The following is a 20023-nucleotide window of genomic DNA, read 5'->3' as shown; positions in this document are numbered from 1 at the left end:
GTCCACAATACCTGTAGGCTCTTGCATAATTCAGGATTTGGGGAAGGAATTGTCCTCCTGGGCTGGGAGGAAGAGGGTCTCCTCTATGTCCACCTCTGCCCTCAGTGAGGAGCCTACATGTCTGAGTCTGGTGCCCTCCTGTGAAACATCACAGCCTGGTTCCTGATGGAGTGCTCAAGGCTCTCTCCTCCCACAGGTGCTGTGTGCGTACCCTCGTGCATCGTACCTCCCAGCGACCCCGTCATACTGCCCGACAACGTAACTGCTGAGACCATGGATCACCGCCTGCAGCCCACCAGAGTCCAGGTAAATGGGGAGGGGGATTCCTTTAGTGGGGGGTTTGCTGCCAGCATAGAGGAGAGCCTCCTTCCTCTCCATCTGGTCTTTTTTAAACAAAATCTCTTTGCATTGGGTGAAGAAAGGTAAGACTTGGACAGATAAGTAGCATACGTGAGCTCGGGGCTGGCTGGCCCTCTCCAAGGAGCTGCCCAGGCTGTGTGCTCTGGAGGTACCTGCTGCTCCCCATAACCAGGGTCCAGTGCCGAGGTCCTTCCTCCTCCCACCACTTATTTTTCCTCTTCCCTCCTCTTGTAGTTTGACCCTGGCTGGCAGCAGAACTCAACACTGCTTGCTCACCCTCCCCCATTCCCCCTTGTGGGGATGGGGGAGAGAATTAAAGGGGTGAAGGGAAAATAGGCTCGTGAGTTGAGATGAGAACGATTTAACAACTAAACTGAAATAATATTGGAAATAATATTAATGATGATAATAATAGTAATGTATGGAAATATACAAATGAGTGACACACAGTGACACTGCTCACCACCCGATAACCAAGGCTCAGCCCATTCCTGACTAACAATCCTGGAGCAGGGAGAGTCCCAAAACTGCAATCCCGAAACGGAGATAAGAGACCAAGTGTCAGAGACTGAGACAACACTAAGAGAGGGGCGATACAGAGGGAGACAACCTGGGGTGAGGGAGAGCACTTCTGGACAGATCCTCATCTCTTTACTGGGCATGCCGTGCATGGTATGGAATAGACCACTGGCCAGTTTGGGTCTCAGTCCTAAACCTGAGGTTGAGTCCTGGGCTGGTCACTGGGGCTGTGCTCCCTCCCAGCTTCTCCTGCCCCTGCAGACACGGGCACAGCAGAGAAGCTGAAAAGCCCTTGACTGTCCTGGAGCAGCTCTGCCCATCAGTGTGTGATCAGCTTCTCCTCAGCACAAACCCAAACACAGCCTCACACCAGCTGCTGGGAAGAAAGTTAACTCTGTCCCAGCTGGAACCAGGACACCTACCCCACAGATGCCACTGCACGGCCTCCTGTTCTCCCGTACCGAAGTTCAGCATAAGTTATCGGCTCCCAAGCCAGCTTTCAAAGACTTGCAGGAGACCACAATGAATGAAGTTAAATCCAGGAATCCCACTGATCTTTCAGGACGTGCCTCGTGCCTAAACCTGCTAAGCTGCTGTTCTTGTCAGCCAGTGTGCTGTGAGAGCAAAAGCTGCCCCTGGCATGGCATGAGCCTGGGTCCCTGGTTACCTGGCAGCAGAGATGCAACCCCAGGCAGGCATGTCCCTGCCAGGGCACCATCAGCTGAAAGGTGTCTCCAGCTGCCAGGACCCGCTGGCCGGCCAGTTGCCTCTGCTGCTGGAACAGGGGAGCCTTTCCCTCCCCATCTCTTACTCATGTTGTAGGCAAAACAGCTCAAATAGCTCAAATAGTTTGGATCCTCACGGCACAACTTTCCCAAACAGCAGCTCTGCCGGCGTAATATTTCTTAAAATAAAAACGAGATGCATAAGGGAAGGAGGTGGAACAAAGAAAAGCAAACAATCTGCCCAGGAGCCAGCGCTCCCCTCCAAACGCTTTTCCCCTCCTCCTGGGAACCCGCAGGAGGCCCAGCATCATGCCTGTGGATACTACTGTACGTCGCCTTGAATCAGACCCACGACGGACGGCTGCCAGGGGGCGAGGACGCCTGGGGCGTGTGGGATGGTTAAGCACGAGCCTTGGAAGGAGTCCTCGCCTTTGAGGGATCGGGTGGCTTGGCCCGTCAAGGCAGTGGCGTTCAGCTTCTCTTTCGCCACTGCTGCGGGCTCTCGTGCAAGGGAGGCATTTTGCAGAGAGGAGGAGGAGGGAGGGGAGGTGTTATTTTAAGAAGCTTGCCCTTGCTGGGAGCTCTCTCCCTGGACCATCTTGTTTTCCTCACTGCCCTGGTTCCAGCCTCTACTCCCCGCTTTGCTCCTCCAACAGCTTGCAGTTCCCGGGAGCTGCCATGCTCCTGAGGTGTTCCGGGGAGCTGCCATGCTCCTGAGGTGATGGAGAGGATGGGGCAAACCACCCAGGGAGCTGCAGAGGCCACTTGGGGAGGGCACAGTCCTGTTTTGCTTTCAGCTCTGATACATTGCAGCCTGCAGCTGTGCAGGTTTGTCCCTCTGCCCTTATTTCCCAGCCTGGAATATGAATATACCAGAATGAGTATGATGCTAAAATGCCATTCAAGTTGCACAACAACCAGATATGAAGTACCCCGGCAGGGTTAGGATGCAAACATCCTCTGGGCTGAGCAGGGAGAGGCTAGCTCAACCAGCATCTCCAGCCTCTGCCCCATCCTGGTGGCTCGCTCCCAGTCTGCCTTCCCCGCATTGGCTGGGGAGGGCCAAGACCTCATCCTGCCCCAGCCCCATTGTGGTCTCGACCGAATACACTGCAGAAGGACCTGCAGCAGGTCTGCGTGGGCAGAGCTGCCCCATCCCATCACCTGGGAATGCTGGGGCTCGTCTGCCTGCTGCTGCACATTTCAAAGGGGGAAAGCTGGGAAAAAACCCATACGTGTCCCTCTGCATGACTCCTGCACTGTGAAGGGCATCCTAGGACACTTGCACAGGCCAGCCATCGTTTTATGGGGCCTCAGATTTCAAAGTCTGCCTGAGCTTTACAAGGAGGAAATTGCATGTGCGGTGGTGTTTTTCTCCCCCCTGTATAATCACGAGTGCTCCCCACAAACCCCCGCTGAATGAACGGGACAGCTCCTTCCAAACACGATGAAACCGAGCCCTTCACATCTCGCTCCTGTGTCCAGTTGGCTGCAGCAGCTGAGTTCATGCCTCGTAAATACCAGCACTAACCTCAGCCCCGCGAGTGAACGTGAGTCTGGTGTAACTGCTTCGGGCCGGGTCTGGGGAGGTGAGTCCTCCTGGGACCTTGTTCTTGGAGCATGAGCAGGGGTCAATGAGCAAACTGATGCAGGCACCGAGTGATGGCTTGCTGAGCCCCCCATCCCATATAAGTGAGAAGCTGGGGAATCCATCATCACCCAGAGAGGTGATGGTAGGCTCAGCCTGTCGTGGCCCTGGGTGGCTTCCTCCCAGCAGCAGCTGGTGGCCAAGCTGGCCACTGTGAGATGGCACTGCCAGCCAAACCCTCTTCTCTGGTGGTGCCTGCCTTTGCCCTCTCTCCTTTACACATCTCTATGCATGCATCTACGTATGCACATGTTTACCCTCTGCCTTGAACAATGGACCTTAGTTTGCAGGTGAACCTGCCTTGGGTTTGATGGGCTTCAAAGGGTTTGCTGCTGGGCAGGGGTGCAGGGAGGGTCCCGGGGGTGTCACTGTCATTCTGCACTGCGACAGTGTTGTGGGAGAGCCTCAGTGGCTGTTGCCCTCCCTCTGCTGCCTCACCTAACAGCTCTTTTTTCCTTCCCTCCTCAGCACATCGTGTGCACGGGCAGGCTGAGGTGGTACCCAGACCCCTCTGGCATTCACTGCATCCCATCGTGCGAGGTAAGCCCCCTGCCCCAGCGTGAGCTGCCTGCTCCTTGCAGGAGAGCTCTTGGTGGTGAGGATTTGCTCCATCACAAAGCCAGATGGCTTTCACTTCGTGTTTGTTCTGAGCTGGGCCAGGGCTTGCGGGCTGAGCGGCGAGACCGCAGCAAGCATCCTTGGGTATGGTCCCCCGCAGCCAGGGCAACGCGAGCTGCAGAATAACCCGTTTCCTTCCTTGCCTGCTTCTTTTTGGCCAGCCCGGGAAGAATGTTCTAGCAAAAGGATTTCACTGGCAAGGGGTATCCCCAAAAAGCCCGTGCTGACTCCAAGTCTGAATATTTCCTTAACCAGAACCGCAGTTCTAGAGTAACGTAGATCCAGAAAAGCCCTGCGTGACTCATAGGTCCAACCAAAACAACTAGCATTTCCAGCCTCGTACATGCAAAACAAACCGCTCCTGAAGAATCTGCAGACAAAGAATTCCTTGCAGAAATTGGTTAGCTGCTCATTTCACTTTGAATAATGACCAGGCAGGAGAAAATCATAGGCAGCCTGGAGTCGGTTCGCAAAGGAAATTAAAAATAGGCAGCCTTTGTCAGGCACTAGTTGTTATTATGATTGAGGATAAAAGGAAAAAAAGGGGGGGTATTTTGGAATGTTTTATGCTGAAAATTTGGGATTTTTACCAAAAAGAAAAATGTAAATGAAGTTTGCACACCAAAAATAGCTTTGGGGTTTGCTGATTATTTTTTTAATGTGCTCGTTTCAATGCAAATGATCGCTTTTGCTCACTGATTCTGCCTAGCTCAGCTCTTTGGGGACTGAAGTGTGGGAGAAAGGCCAATGTTGCAGGGGGCACGTCCCCAGGAAGGAGATGTTATGGCCAACAGAAGGTGCAGCAGTTATCCCCCAAACTCGAGGCTGTGTTGTGTGTGCGTTTCTACTTCAAGGCATGGGCTGCAAGCGTAGGGGAATGAGGTGCTGTGTGCTAGAGAGGTGTTGATGTTTGAGTACCAGAGTTTAGCGATGGATCCTCTGGTGTTTTGGGAGCTCCAGTTCTTTCTAAACCACATATTTTAGCCCAGCTTTGGGGCAATGTATTTGAAGTAGGATGGGCTTATGTGGAAGAGCAGTCTTAGATGGTCATAGTCATCCTATCTGTGGTTCTCCTGTTAGCAAGGGACTACCACTCCTTGTGCTCTCAGGGTGTTGGTCCTTCCAAGAAAGAAACAGATGAGGTGTGAGGTGCTCTTTCTTCCCTTCCTGTGCATCTCAGAAGAGAGAAAGCCAACACAGCCATGAGGATACTCCCTTAGGCTCATACAACAGACCAGCCCCAGCCTATCCTTCTCTATGCTTCCTGCACCTCACCTTGGGTCTGTGTCTTCAGCAAGAGGTCTCGAAGGGAGTGATGAAAAATGCCAGCTTATTTGTCTGTGTGTAGATAGGGACCTGAAGCCCCAGCATTTCACAGTAACAATCGCTGTCTTCTCATTGACCACCCAAACGTGCTCACAGCCAGCATGACCCCTTTCTGTTCCTGGATGCTTGTCATCCCCTTTTACTCTTAGAAAACAGTCCCAGACAGCAGTCTTAGCATACAGGAGGTTAAGCAAGTGAAAATCTTGCGGTGTCCTACCAGAAGATGGAGAGTCAATGTTCTTCATTGCCCTTGTAGAGTTTTTAATGCCTTTTCTGCTTTCAGTTAATCTTTTGTCAGGAATGACCAAGCAGTACATACTCTTCCAGCTGAGGTCTCACCAAAGCCCTGCACAAAGCTTCCTTGTGCTGCAAATGTCTCTTTTGATAGGACCAAGGACTATATCTGTTATTTCTGCAATTGCATCTGTCTGGCAGCTCAGAGATATCCTGAGGTCAGCAAGTACACCCAGATCTTTCTCTACCTCCTTTGTTTCCAACTGATGAGCTCTAAGCTAACAGCAGATGTTTTACCATCAGTACACGAGCTTGCCCTTCAGTTTTATACAAGTGAATGTCATCCTGTTTCTGTCTCTACTCCTTCAGGTCATCTAACTATTTGTCAGATACCCTGATCCTCCTCAGTGGAACAGTGCCTTCTTCCTCATTAGCAATTTCATCAGCACAGGCCTATTTTTAAGGTCACAGTCACTCACTGTAATACTAATGAAGATTCATCCTCAGATCGTTTCTTTCACCTTTTTGGTACAGCTCACATCTGCCTCCTCCCTGTCCTCCTCCTTCTCGCTTCTCAGGTACTTGTTTTTTTCATTGGGTTTTCCTCTACAATGCTGCAGGTTGTTAAGGTTGGACTGATAAGCGGAGTCTTCCTAGATAACGCTTTTTCACATGTTTTATAGTTGTCATTGTCTTGCCATAAGGACTAACTCTTACCAAAAGTGTCTTATTAAAGGCATCACTCTGGGAGCTGCTGCTCGGCACTGGGAAGAAGGGAGGTGGTACCAGTGCCCCCATTTGACCACAGAAAATGCCCTGAATGTTGTTTCTACCCCATCTGTGCTGGCTTCCACCCTCATTCCTGTTCCTCTGCTGCCTCCATCCTTGTGACAAAAGTCCCTGCAGTTCTTGGAGGCTGTTTCACTTGGGACCCAATCTCTTGTGGGATGTGGAGACAGCAGATGCAAGAGTCCAGTAAAGATAGAACATAACCTGTAATCTGTTCTTGCTGCAGGGTGCCCCCCTACCACATCTCCTTTTCTTGTTCTCCCCTTCACTCACCTGCATGAGAGACCCACTGGGTCTGACGTGGCTCAGCTTGACTTGCCATGTCCGTGGCACATCTTAGTCCCAGGTTCCTCCTCATTTCACAGTAATCCCTCCCTGGAGGCACCTCCTTTGGGAGCCCAGCCTCTGTTCTCCAGTGGGCAGTGAAATGCTGTTCCAGTGGAGTGTCCAGGTCACCTCAGGTCCAAGTCACCCCTCAGAGATGCCTTTGTCTCTCCATTGACTGCCGAGCACGTGCTGGATGAGGAAGTTTTCTCATCTGGATGCCTCAGTGAGGGGAACAACCCTACATAAGAGAAATCGGTGCCACCCGGCCGCTCATACCATCCCTCCCTGCTGGAGTCACTTCGGGCTGGGGCATGGCAGTGGCAGCCAAGCGTCAACCTCTGCGGCCCCAGCTGGAGCCCTGCCTCACATCGGAAAGTTCAGGTCACTGCGCAGTGGTATTAGAGGGATTCTCACTCGTCTTTATCGTACGCTGGCAGCGGATCAGCCTGCCTGCTCATCCCTCTCGCTCCTCTCCCTACCTCCCTTCTCTTTCCATTAATCTTGCCGTCCATCTGCCTCCTGGTCTCTCGCTGTGCCTTGCCAAGTTCCCCATCCCCGGATGGCGGAGGCACGTAGTTCAGTGGAGGAGGGAGGGGTGCAAACCCTTCCAGGAGCCCGTCAGGAATAAGAGTTAGCGCTGAACGCGCTTTGCCTCTCAAGGGCCAGCGGAACATCTCATCCCCTGCCATCAGTAGAAAAACAGATGGCAGCGCCAGCGGGGCTGGGGGAGAGAAGGGGGTTTGGGGCTGAGTGGAGAGGGAAGCGGAGGAGGAGAGAATCCCCTCCTCCCTGCTGTGGTTTGGGAGGAGGCTGTTGTGGTGCTGGTGGTGTGCTCAGCTGTTGGGAGGGAGGTGCTCGCAGCATCTGGGACAGGTTCTCCCAAGCCATCCCCAGGTGACCGGCTCTCAGCTATCCTCCTCCTGTGCCTGAGAGCCAGGGAGGCTGTTGACTTAAAAGGATGAGACAGAATGTACTGTGACCCAGGCTGCTCCCTTGGACTATTACTGCCCTGGTCCAGAACAGTCGATGCACGAGTGTGGCCAACGTTAGCTGCTAGAGAGCATGTCCTAGCTTGTGCAACTCACCAGCTTTGCACCTCTCTGTCTCCCAATGTTGTGCAATATGCTGGCCTTGCCCCCACCTCCAGCTCTGTTTCATCATTGCATGCAGGTAGCAAAGGGCTAATTGCAAGAGATTCAAGGCAGCTTGCTTTGGACAGACCACCAGCATGCAGAGCTTCATACTGGTATCGTAGGAGTTGGACAGGAGTTACTACAGCTGTGGTCTGCTCATAGGGTGGCAGTTCCTTCCTGATGTGACTCGGTGCTTTCTCTTGCTGAGGCTGGCTTTGCTGTGCTTTGCTGTGCTTTTTTCTGAGCAGCCCTGCCTGCATGCTGGGGGAACATATAGCGACTTTGGTTTGAGGTCTCTGCTTCATGCCCTGGGTGAAGATGGGCCATACTAGAAAGCTGCTGTGAGCAGGAGATGCTGGGAATTTCTCAGGTCTTTCCCGCATAGGGACAAGGTCTCGCTGCCCTTGCGTGCCCATGGTTATGTTATCATGATCGTAAAACACGAATCCATTCCCTGTTTTGTGTTTTTTTCTGAGGTATTACAATGGAAATTATGAGATAGGGATAATGTTTGTGGTTGCAAGTTGTTCTCCAGTCTCTTGATCCAACAGGTAGTCAAGGACTCAAATGGATCCTTGGCTCTTCCCACCAGCATGCACTAAACCCTCGCTCGGCATGTCTGTGGCTTATGTCCAGCATTTGTCAGCTGGAATTAACCCATTTGAAGGCATATGCAATAGGAACAGTGGGAAGACTCATCTAAAATCAGGGTCCTACCGTGCTTCAATGTGATGGGAGACAGGGCGCTCACTCCCTGGGCAAAGTGTTGCTCCTCACCATCCATGGGGCTGGGGACCCTTGATTGTCCCTTATCCCAGACCTGGAAGCTGTGATTTTGTGCCGTGGCAAAGTGCAGGAAACTAGGCAGAAACATGATGCTGGTGGGGATGCTCTGCTCCAGGAAAGAGATAGGACCATAGAATGGTTTGGGTTGGAAAGGACCTTAAAGATCATCCAGTTCCAACCCCCCTGCCATGGGCAGGGACACCTCTCACTAGACCAGGTTGCTCAAAGCCTCATCCAGCCTGGCCTTGAAAGTCTCTTCCGCTCTCCTGTGGCTTAAGGCAATGAGGACTACAGGCAGCCCAGCTTATCCAAGGAGACTCTCTAGTGCAAGTGGGTATCTCAGCATGGCCAGAATTTAAAGTCACCCTCTTGTGATGCTCACATCATCATTATCTCATCCCTGTGGGAGCATTTCATGACACCTTCATCCAGTCCACACTCTTCCTCTGTCTGATGCCTGGCTTTGAAAATGTGGAGAGGCTCCTACTGGATGTGACCGCTGTTCTTGTAAGCAGGCAAGAGGCAGACTGTGTGACTGCTGTTCCTTCAGGAATCTCACCAGAGCCAAAGCCTATGAGCCGATGTGATCCAGGTGACCAAACAGGACTTGATGAGTTGCCCTAGATTCTGGTATGTTCAAACCTTGGATAGAGCACAATATGTTGGCCTCCACATCTCAAGAGGATGCAGAAGAATTAGAAAAAGCAATCAAAATGATTGAGGGGATGCCACAGATGCCCTTCAAGGAGACCCTAAACCAGCTGTGACTCTTCAGTCTGGAGAGCAGATGACTGCTGGAGATTTGCCAAGTCCCAGAGGTGCTGGATAAGACAAATGCAGAACTGGGGAGCACTCACTGAGGCTGGCAAAGGGTGTTGTTTCAAACAGGTGAAGGAAAGTACTTTGGACACAGTCAGTATTGAACTCTGAAACTGTCTTCCATGTGAGGCTGCAAGGGCGAGTGGTAGCTTTAAGTTCAAAAAAGGATTAAATAAATTAGTGGACATTGGGTCCACAAATAGATACTGAAAAGACCAGGCAGGGCTGTACCTTCCACCGTGCCTAATGCAGCAAGTGTCAGTAGTGGGAGAAGACAAGGAGCATGGTCTGCAGGTAGCGGTCACTTCTGGATCAGACCTGGCCCCTGACCTGTGAGGGCACGGGTAGGACCACACCATCCAGGCACCACACTGGTGGTGGACACCCAAAGAGGTGGAAGCACCCTCAGGACCCCAACCCATGGCTGTGCAGGCTGGCCTGCACTTGGGATGCCCCAACTTACTTCTCTGCCCTCTCCAGCTCAGGTGCCATCCCTCCATTCCCGTCCATGTCCCACTTTCCCCTCTCCTGGGGGTCACAGTCGTGCAGCCAGTGACACAGACAGAGAGAGCGGAAAGCCACTGAAAGCACCCGCTGAAATAAAAATCAACGAGTTGCTTCTGATAATAAACAAACATCCCCAAGTGTAGCCCAGCCAACTGCTCTTCCAACACGAATATTCATTCTCCTTCAGCTCCTTCATCCCTCGTACATTGTTTTTCTTTCTGTTTAAGCTCTGCAACAAGAACTTGGCAGAAACCAGATACAAGTGGGTCAGGAGGCCCTTGTGGTTTTCAGGGCTTGTTTTCCATAACCCGTTCTATCCTGCAACATATTTTGCACAAACAGCTTGGCAGGAGATCTGATCCATGGCAGCAGGCGAGCTGCTGAGGGCAGGACCACAGGCTGGTGCTCATGGCGTGGAAGTCCTGGCTTCTCACGTGTGTGCAGCAGCAGCAGCCCTGGGAACAGTGAGCACTGGGGACCCATCTCCGGGAGCCACCGTGCTTGCCAGGAGCACTGTTGACACACGGCATCTTCCTGTGCTCCCCTTTGCTTGTTCTTTCCTGCTTCTGGTTTTCTTCTCCTGTTAGCACTGAGATTTGGGTATAAAAAAGGACGAGGCTGAGGAGCCTGCTGTGAAGAGAATGGACAGAGATGTTTTTATGGAAGCAGAGACTTGCTGTAATGTGGTGTTCATCTACACTAGCTTTCCATCCCTTTCTTCGCTCTTGTCCCCATGGACTGTGCAAAGCCCTTTCCAGGTTGTTGAGAACATGGGATCCCTGAGGAGCAAGGGACAGAGCAGGACAGGGGAAAAGAAACGCATCCCCATTCAGTAACCCAAGGTGCCATGTACTCACTTCTGCAGCAGAAGTGTGTCCAAACCAAATCCTGGCCTGGGATATAGAAGCACTTTCAGCCACCGTGAAGGCAAGGACCTGCTCTCCTGCTATCTACAGCAGCGTTCAGGCTGGAGACCAAGCATCAATCTAATCTCTGTGCTCTTTATCACCTTTCAGACACCAGTCCTGTCCAAACTCCACCCAGACTCATTCAAACAGTGCTCAGATGTTTGAAGGAAGCCCGTGTCCAAGGGCCCCCTTTGTCCTGAAGAACACCTAGAGCTGCATACCACGCCTGCCGGGAGCCGGGCTGTTCCTCGCCTTGGGCATGGCAGTACAAGTGATGGCACATAGGCTGAAACCAGACAGCAGGATGCCGCCTTCCAGCCCGACACCTCTTCCTTGAAGCATTCCTTCGAGTACACAGAGTACTTTCTCAAGCAACTTTCTCTTAGTGAGGTCTGGGGAGGACAGGGCTGGAGCAGATGTTCCAGAAGACTGAGATGTGATGAAAGCTGTCACACACTGAGCTGACGAGTGGCTCGGGTATGCCAGCAAGCTCAGAAACAACTGGCAGTTCTCTATTTCCCTGTCTAGCCATGTCGGAGGTGATGAGGCAGGTCCACAATGTCTCCTAGAAAGTCATCCTGCAGGCATGTGGCCACAGGGGATGGTTCAGAAGCAGCACAGGGACAGCTCAGGGACACAAACTGGGAGACCCATTAAAATGGTGGATGAAATGCTGGTTTTGTAGGAATTTGTTTCTCTTCTCTTCAGGCCACTTGTTCCCAGGTGCCTCTTGCCAAATTTCGTGAGCTCTGTTCCTTGGAGCGGTGCTTGCCCTGCCTCCCGCACTGCCATGGGCCCGGTAGCAATCCTGGCTGCTCAGAGTGGCTCAGGGCAGCAAGGCATCCCGAAAAAGCTTTTTTGAGCAAAAGCCAGTGCTGTTCCCTCTCTGTCCCTCTCTGTATTTTTCAGAGCTGATTTCCTCCTTGCGTGCTGGAGAGCCTCAGGGAGGAGAGAGGGGAAAATGAATGTGCTTGGGGTGTTGAGGGGGGGAAGAAAAAAAATAATAAAATAAAAGACACACTGCAACAGAGAGAGGGCCAAGAAAAATATTTAATCCAAACAATGAACATTGTCATTTCCTCCCACAGTCTGCATTCCCAGTCAACTTCCCTGGGCAAGCCAGGGGAGCCAAGAACGGCCGGGCTCCCTGCCTTGCCAGCGCGCGCGTGTGTGTGTGTGTGTGCAAGGCAAAGGCTGTGTCCTGGGGACACAGGGCTAGAGCATCGCTTTAACTAGCTCCTTCCATGTCTGCGGCTGAAGGGACTGATACGGGTTTTCTATAGGGAAAAGGTGGTTTGGAGCGATCTTGGAGGGATGCGGACAGGGATGGGAGGGAGAATTTCCAGGGACCCGAGCTTTGGTGATGGATGCACAGGGGCTTTAAGTGAAGCTGACTTTTAGCGAGGCTTTGGGTACTTTTCAGTTCCTCCCAGAGCTTTCTGAAGTGTCTTGGCTAGTGGCTGAGGTGGGAAGGAAGGAAGGAGAGACATCCCACAAGGAGAAGCTGCCCTCTGCCTGTCCCTGGCCAAGGGCTGCTGCAGCCCTTTCGAACTTTCCTCTCCCCATGCAACCCTGCCACAGGCAGCGGCTTTTGGCTGGGATGCTGTTTCTCTTGCACATCTTAGAGCCCTGAAGCTGCAGCAGTCGCCAGCCCAAGGTTCACATCCCGTGGTTCTGTGAGCCCTGGTTTGGGCTGACATCCCTGTGCCTTTGGGATTTCCAGCTGTGCCAGGTGACAGCCTGGCCCTGCCTACTGCTGCTCTCTCCTTTATGGTGCTGAGCAGACGCCAGTGCTCTTGGGGACTTGCTCTTGAAGACCTTGGAAGGTGGTGGCTCCCAGAAGACCATGTGTACAGCAAGGGGAGATGTTTCCCCAGCAGAGGTTTATAGCCCAGCCAGGTCCCTCTTTCCTCTGGCTGATCTTTCCTCCACTGACGACTCACCCATTGTAAGAGCAGAGTCAACAGCGGTGACGCTGATGCACGAGGTGTGGGTCTGACAGCACGACAGCTTTTCCAGGGCTGGTCCTGTCTCCTCTGCTGAAATGATGGTTCCCCTGTTCCTCTGGGACTGCTTTGAAAGCTAAAGCTGAGATGGACAAAGACACTTCCACCTGTCTCAGCACGTAAAGGGTTCAAGGTCGATGCTTGAACTACTGATGTCCAAAGGCAAGGACACAAGGACAGCAACGTCCATGCTGACTTACAAGCAGCATTAAAACAAACTGCGCACCCTCCTTGGATGGGATCGGCACTGTCACGAAGCCCAGGACCTACACGGCCCCTTGAAGGCTGGGGAGGAAACTTTTTGTGTATTAAGGCTGGACTTGATCCCCTGAAACTGGGATCTGGGCTTTCTCTGGCTGTGGCAGACTGGAATCACAAGCACTTTCCATCCTAGTGGCAGCGCAAGAGAGCTTTTTGGTTACACAGTTGGCCAGGTACACACTGAATTTTTTTTTCTTTTTTTCCACCTTCCTCTGAAGCATCTGGAATGAGTCATTGCCAAAAGCAAGGTACTGGGCCTTCAGGTCTTCTCGACCAGAGCAAAACCTGCATTCCTGGGAAATAACGTTCATCAAGCACCTGTGACACAGCAGCAAAATATGCACAACACCGATGGCATCTCTGATTTATTCTTCGTGCTCTGTCTTTGCCTCAGTCTGTCACACCCTTTCAAGCTCTTTCACAGTGAATACGTATAAGGTGGATTTAATGAAAAGTGTCTGGACCCTGCCCACCTTGCTGAGGGCACTGGAGGCTCCCTGCTGGGCAGGGTGCCGGCCCCAGGGACTCTGCCGGGACGGTGGAAAAACCCTGTGTGCAGATGTCACTCCCTGCATGGCATCTCCCTGCAGCCTTGAGAGAAACAGCACTGCTGGCTGAGCCCTCCGAGATGCTTCTGCCCAGGATGCCGTGGGATCCTTTCTCACATCCCTTCTTTACCTGCAATATATTTCCTTTCTTTTTTTTTTATTTAAATTTTTCTCTTTTCATTTTCAGAGCATGTGGGTTTTCCTAACCTATTTAAATTGCGAAGCACTTGATTCGCAGTTACTATTTTTATGCCGGCAGCGCAGAGCAAGGGCTGGGCAGTGCCAGATGCTGCACCGCCCCGTGCCAGCACATGCCCCGCTGAATCTCCTGTCTGAATAAACAAGGAAGACGGATGGTGCGAGCAGGGAGATTCGCTGACACAGCCCAGCTCACTCACTGCCTTGGCAGCATGCTGCCTATCCGAGCATCTCCCTGTCACTTAACACAGCGTGGAGCGATCACAGCAATTACCTTATTCATTTTTCCCAGTTTCTCTGAGCCATTTGAGCCAGCCCTTTCCTCTGCCCTGTGCTGGAGGATGCATACTCTGCCAAATGAAACCCAGATGTGACCCAGCCATCTGCCCAGGTCACATCCATCACCTTCACATGGCACGGTTGGCCATAGGTGTGGGGTTTTTTTTTCTGCCAGCATCTTAAAAACATTGTCGGGTGTTTCTGTGAGTCACCAACATGGGCAAACCTCCATTCTGCCACCGCTGGTGCTGCTTTCTGTAGAGCCACGGGTCTCAAGCACGGGCTAAAAAGAGTCTGTATGGGTTTTCATCGCTCACCTCACCTGCTCTTAGTGCATTGCATTGCCCGCGTCCTCCCTTCCCACGACTCTTGCAAGACCAAAATGAGACTGATGCAAGTACGAAGGCACCTGTGCCCTCAAGGGTGACCCACCAGCACCTTGCTTTGCTCATTCTCCTTGCAAAGATGAAACCAGCTGGAAATCCTTGACAAGGCAAAGCAACGGGATTCACTGTGCTCTCTAGGTGCTGGGCGAGGAGCAGGGACAGCGGTCCCCAAACCTTGCCCCGGATCTCTTGAGCCTCAAGTCCAATTAGTCATTTTTTTATTTTCCCCTCATATGTTTTTCCAATGTAATTTGGAGCATGAGTTGTTAAGTTTCCCCACCAAGAGTTGCCATAGGAGCCTGTATTTATTTAGGGTGGGGTACAGGCTCTGGCTGAGAGGAGGGGGCAATTAGCCCTAATAGGTGTAGAGAGAAACTGAGAGCCTCTCCTTCCTTGTCCTGTCCCTGTCTCTGTCCTCCCCCCACCTTGCACACAAAATCTGGAAATCATTTCAGACCTGTGCAGCCGGGATGGGCAAACCTCCCCGTAATTGTATGGAAACTACCGAAGTGGCGGGTGGTGTTATGCCAGTGAGTCATGACATATGGAGCAAAGCTCAAGGAAAAACTCCACCGCATGGAAAGCTGCAAAAGCAAATCACACCCAGAAGAGCTCTTCCTTGCCAGCAGCCCTGGCCGGTCCCCTGCCTGCATCCTTGCACTGCCCAGCCCCAGCATCCCTGCACCAGCCCTCCTGCTGCTCAAAGTGCTTCGTACCTCAGAGACCTTCTTTGATCACCATCGTTTAAGACCCACTGATGCTTTTCGATGGAAGAGGAGCGTTAACCCTATTGCCTGGGTGAAATCGCAACCTGGTCACCTCTGGTTTGTGACAGCAATGATGGGGGCCAAATTCCGTCTCGGTTTTGAATGAGTTACCACCCAACCCCACTGTGCCTCAGTTTTCCAGCTGTAGGAAGGTGTGCTCTTTCTTCTTCTCTTGTGAGATCTTCCAGGAAAATGCAATCTCTCTGTGGCTGCCTGGGTTTGGCCCAGGGGCTGTAGTACTGATAGCACAGACAGACTTGGTGGTTTGCCATAACCCCTGCTGATACTTCCTAAAGTGACGTTAGTCAGTGTTGAGCCTGTTTCTGTTCCTTGTGAGTCACAATGACAAAAAGCCACATCAGTTCCCTGGTTTTGGCGTTGACTTTTTCATGTAAATTAATGGCATTGCCACCAGTCCCCCGTGTTGGCTTCGGTGTAGTGGATGCAGGGCTGACGTGATGCGATGACATTTTTCAGCTGGCTGTCATTCAGTTTAGGGGTGCTACAGGCGAGTGTCCATCAAAGGCTGGGTCTGGGTATTTTCTGAAGCCTAATTATCGTTTGGGGCCACCAGATCCAGTGAAACGAGTCAGCTGCTTCCATGAGCAAAGGGGTGGCCAGGTTTCCACCAAGAGCCCCTTCTGATGACAGCAGTGCTTCTGGAGGTTGGCCGTGGTTACTGGGCCAGTAGCTACCGTCACAGAGCCGGGAGCAGGAGAAACATTTCATTACTAATCACACAGTTAACGAATGGCCTCTCCATTCTGTTAGCACATTCAGTTGTTGCTTGGCAGTGCTGATGCGTCTCTGTGATGAATAAACCTCGGCTGCAGATTGCTCCCGACAGTCCATTGCAAGTGCTCTGCACACACGTTGTTTGGTTGCATCCGTCGCAGAACATTGCTTCTCAGCCCTAGTTGGCTGCTTCTCAGCCCCAGTTGCTTGTTTCTCTTCTCTGATCAGATGACTCATGTAACTAAACAACAATAAAACAGATTTCTGAATGGCTTCTCGTGCCATTTACCATTTCTGGACAGAAAGCTATTCTGCTGCGATAGCTTTCCGTTTCCACCTTAAAGCTGAAAGTAAAGAAGGCTTGGTAATGATGGAGCATTTATCTGAGCTGTACCGAGGCAATCAGGGCTCTGCAGATCCCCACTTGTCCAGGCAGACCTGATGGCGCAGCAAAAGGTACTGGGCTGTGCCATGCAAAGAGAAGCCACCATAATTTTGGCAATGCAAAACCCCCCACCACTCAACCATGTCACTTCCTTACAGAGGGTGGGATTTGGGCCAAGAGGAAGACAAATGAGGGGGAAGATGGGCAAGACTGAAGCTGGAAAGTGGACAAGTTGCCAGTATTTCTGATTGTCTGTAGGCTTGTGCCCTCTCTGTTCAATCCAGAGTTGGATTTTGCCTGCAGGGAGCTAGTGCTTAATGAAGATCCCTTCTGTTTGTCCCAGCTGGCCATCAGATAAGTAGCCATGTAGTCCAACCTGGCAAGGTTTGGTGGAGCCATGTGGACAGGGCTAGAGTCTCCAGCAGAGAGTCTAGAGGAATTTGAAGACATGTTCCTTGGGGTCAGAGCCAGACCAAGAGTATTCTATAACAGGCAACAGTCCCTGCAACCAGCGCTTGCCAATGCTTGGCTTGGCTCGAGTGCAAGAACTCCTGGGAGACTCCTGACCTTGCTGAACCTTTCTTGTAGTCCAAGGGCCATAAAGCACCTGCCTTCTTGAGGCTGATCCTCTAAGCAGGATGATCCCTGTAACAGCCTCCTAACAGCCTCTCTGCACCGAGCTCCCCAGGGCAGGTCACTAAGCTAACTTCAGAGACAGGCTTTTGGAAGGAGTTGGACCAGCTTCTTATGAAGCCCTGCCCCAGCTTTGAACACGCAGAGAGCTGGGTTACAGTGGAGACACGTGAGAGTGGTGTGAGAAGGTGGACGAGCAGATGAGGTGGTGAACACACTCCTGTTGGGTGGCATTGGGATCCGTGGAGAAGCATGGAGTAGGATGGGGACTGGTGACATTCCGGTTAGGAGCCTATCTAGCAATGTGGATTTGCTTACTGGCTTCCTGACACAGTTCCCGGCCGAGCACCTGATCCTCCATGCACACCAGCTGGAACACCCATTTTCTGGTGCCCTTTGGCTTTGATGAGGGGGTTGCATAGGGGGGTACCGGGCCTTGGCCCTTATCAGGAGGACCTGGGATCTCTGCTTTTGGGGGCAACCTTCCTCTTTTTAGTAACCCTTTCAGTAACGACTTGTTTCTCTGCCTAGCCCTTCCAAGCCGACGGCTGGTGTGACACCATCAACAACCGGGCGTACTGCCAGTACGACGGGGGTGACTGCTGCTCCTCCACGCTGTCCTCCAGGAAGGTGAGTGAGCATCTTCTGCGGTGCTGGCCAGGATTTAGGATCAAGTGGTGACTGCTAAGCCATGCTCTTTGGCTTTGCTGGCCGTGGAACCCAGCCTGCAATGCAGTTCTCCCACAAACAGAGAACAAACCCATGATTTTAAACCAAAGCCAGCTGAAACTGATAGACCTCATCCCACTGATTACAGCGGGGTTTGGACCAAGGCCAGCGGGACTGAAAGCTCAGCCCAGTTCCCGCTGAGGTTCACGGGATTCCCTCTTGTTTTGGGAAACAAGTCCCAAAGAAATGACTTCCATAGGATGTAGCGCTTGCCATGGCAGGTCAGAAGTCACCTTGTCATATCATTGAGCAATCTCAGGGGATTTTTGGTATGGTCCATTGGTGTCTGCTATGGGTTGTCCTGTCCTCCTAGTTCTCCTGTGGAGGGGAGGAGGGAGGAATAGCGTAGAGGGAGCAACTTGGCATCGGGGTTGCACAGACCCTTCTTTGTCTCCCATCACAACCTCCCCTCCCACCTAACTTGCTATCCAGCACTCACAGCCCATCCTTCCTAAGCATATCCAACAGCAAAACAAATCACAGGGCATGAGATAATTTCTCACTGCAAAAATATGTGAATTTGGATCTTCTCAACTTTGTTGTGGAGCTTGAATCATTTTTCCTTTCATCACACATACACACAGAGAGAAAAGGAAAAATAAAATCCTGGGAAGATCCAGTTGAGATAGGAGAGAAAAGGCTTTACACGCAAGTGATGAGTGAAATATCTAAGTGATATAATGACATCTTGGAGCAAGGCATGGCTCTCAGAAGGTCTGAGACATCCGGATCTCTGGCCAAAATAAAGGATGGGTTGGCAGTGGAAGGTGGGGGGATTCAGTCCCATGGCTCTCAGGAGACCCAGCCTCAGCTTGTATTCCCCTCGGGTCTCAGATCTCCTGTGCCACAAGCTTCCAGCACTTTGCTGTTAAGGCAGCTGCAGGAATATGGGGTTCAAACACCCAACCAGCCTCTCACTGGCTCAGGATGTGAAAAATCAAATGTGTTTCTATAGAAAGAAAAAATCCTGGCTCTGAGCCTAGTTTGCATAAAACCTCTGGAGGAAATGGTTTCCTCAGCTCCCATAGCCCATGACTGGGCAACTCTTAGCCCGGAGGCTGATGCTCTTCTGGTGTCCTCCCACCTTGCTCTGCTGCCACCAGCTAAGGTGACATGAGCCTTCTCAGCCATGTGAAGTTGTCGTAGAGAAAGCAATGTGCCATGAGCCTCTCTGCCTGCATGGGATGTCTCAAAGCAGCACAGCTAGTGGGTGACCCTAGACGGACCTACTGCCTGTCCCACTGAAGACCGTTCCTGCTCACACAGCCTGGGTTTTCTTAATCCATAACGCACAAGAACTGTATGCATTTACCTTGGCTCCTACGTCGGGTAGTGTGGAGGCCACCCTTTGCAGCTGGGAGCTTAGTGGAGGTCCTCCAAGAGGTGCAGAAGACCAGGCTATGCTACCTTCATGATTTTCTGAGCCTGGAAGAGGCAAGAGTAGCTCAAAGGACAGGTCCATGGGCTCAGATGTGGACAAGGTGGGCTTTCTAACAGGGGTCAAAGTAAAACTGAAACCTAGAAGTGCCTCACCACTGCCAACCCTTGGCCAAATAGCTCCCACCCACCAGGAAGGCTTCTTCCCAGGGTCTGACATTTGAGGCACAAGACTCAAGCTGACTCTTGGCTGCAAAATTTGAAACACAAGTGAACGAAAAGGAAAACACTGAGAATAAAACTCATCCAGGGAGCCCATTTCTCAGCAAGCATGGAGCTTGGTGGTCTCCACAATGCCAGCAACATCAGTGTGCAGCCCAAAGCCTCTGTCTGTCCATCTGTACCAGGGTGGAGAGGGCTTGCAGAGGTATTGGGGTGCTGGTGGGCCAGGGATCTCACAGCAGAGGCTCACATCTCCCTTTGGTCCCCCCAGGTGATCCCATTTGCTGCTGACTGTGACCAGGATGAGTGCACGTGCCGTGACCCGGCGGCCGAGGAGAACCAGTAGCATCACCACAAAGAGCATCTCTCAGCCAGGCGAGCACTGGAGGAGCCAAGGGGCAGTGACGGGGGCCGCTGGGGGACGGCAGGGCATAAGGAAGAGCTGGGCAGGGGGATGGTGACTGCACAGGGAGGGGATGGGTCAAGGCCACCGAGCACTGGGCTGGTGGGCAGGCACAGGGCAGTCCCCTCCTCATCGCTGCCCCCTCCTGAACCCCACCGGGACATGGGGACCTGGTGCATGCTCGAGGGGAGCTCAGCCAGGGGTCCAGCACCGCTGTGGCCCCACGCTGTCGAGAGCCCAGGCACTGCCCTGGACATTTGTCCTGGTCTGGTGTCTGGGTGTCTGTCTTTGCGCTGGATTTTGTCACTATTCAGCCCCCTCTGCTGTACAGGCTTCTTTTAGCAAGGTAAAAGTAGTTGTGATCTCTCTGCAAATATTTAAACTTAATTTTATAT

The 20023-nt window shown here is 52.1% G+C and overlaps 1 protein-coding gene across 1 annotated transcript in view; it reads left to right on the top strand.

The window, feature by feature from the left end:
- Positions 1 to 19571, top strand: part of PAPPA2 (pappalysin 2) — a gene marked incomplete at its 5' end in the record, with an annotated part of 83551 nt that extends 63980 nt beyond the window's left edge. Inside the window, 4 exons of the mRNA XM_010074206.1 lie at positions 197 to 306; positions 3721 to 3792; positions 17429 to 17527; positions 19497 to 19571. Of these exons, the coding sequence (XP_010072508.1) occupies positions 197 to 306; positions 3721 to 3792; positions 17429 to 17527; positions 19497 to 19571 (356 nt within the window). The remainder of the gene's footprint in view (positions 1 to 196; positions 307 to 3720; positions 3793 to 17428; positions 17528 to 19496) is intronic.
- Positions 19572 to 20023: the final 452 nt, after the last annotated feature.

Source organism: Pterocles gutturalis, unplaced genomic scaffold (assembly GCF_000699245.1).
Source record: "Pterocles gutturalis isolate BGI_N339 unplaced genomic scaffold, ASM69924v1 scaffold8217, whole genome shotgun sequence".
Lineage (NCBI taxonomy): Eukaryota > Metazoa > Chordata > Aves > Pterocliformes > Pteroclidae > Pterocles > Pterocles gutturalis.
Note: the sequence above shows the minus strand (reverse complement) of the source record. Positions and strands in the feature narration are given on the sequence as shown.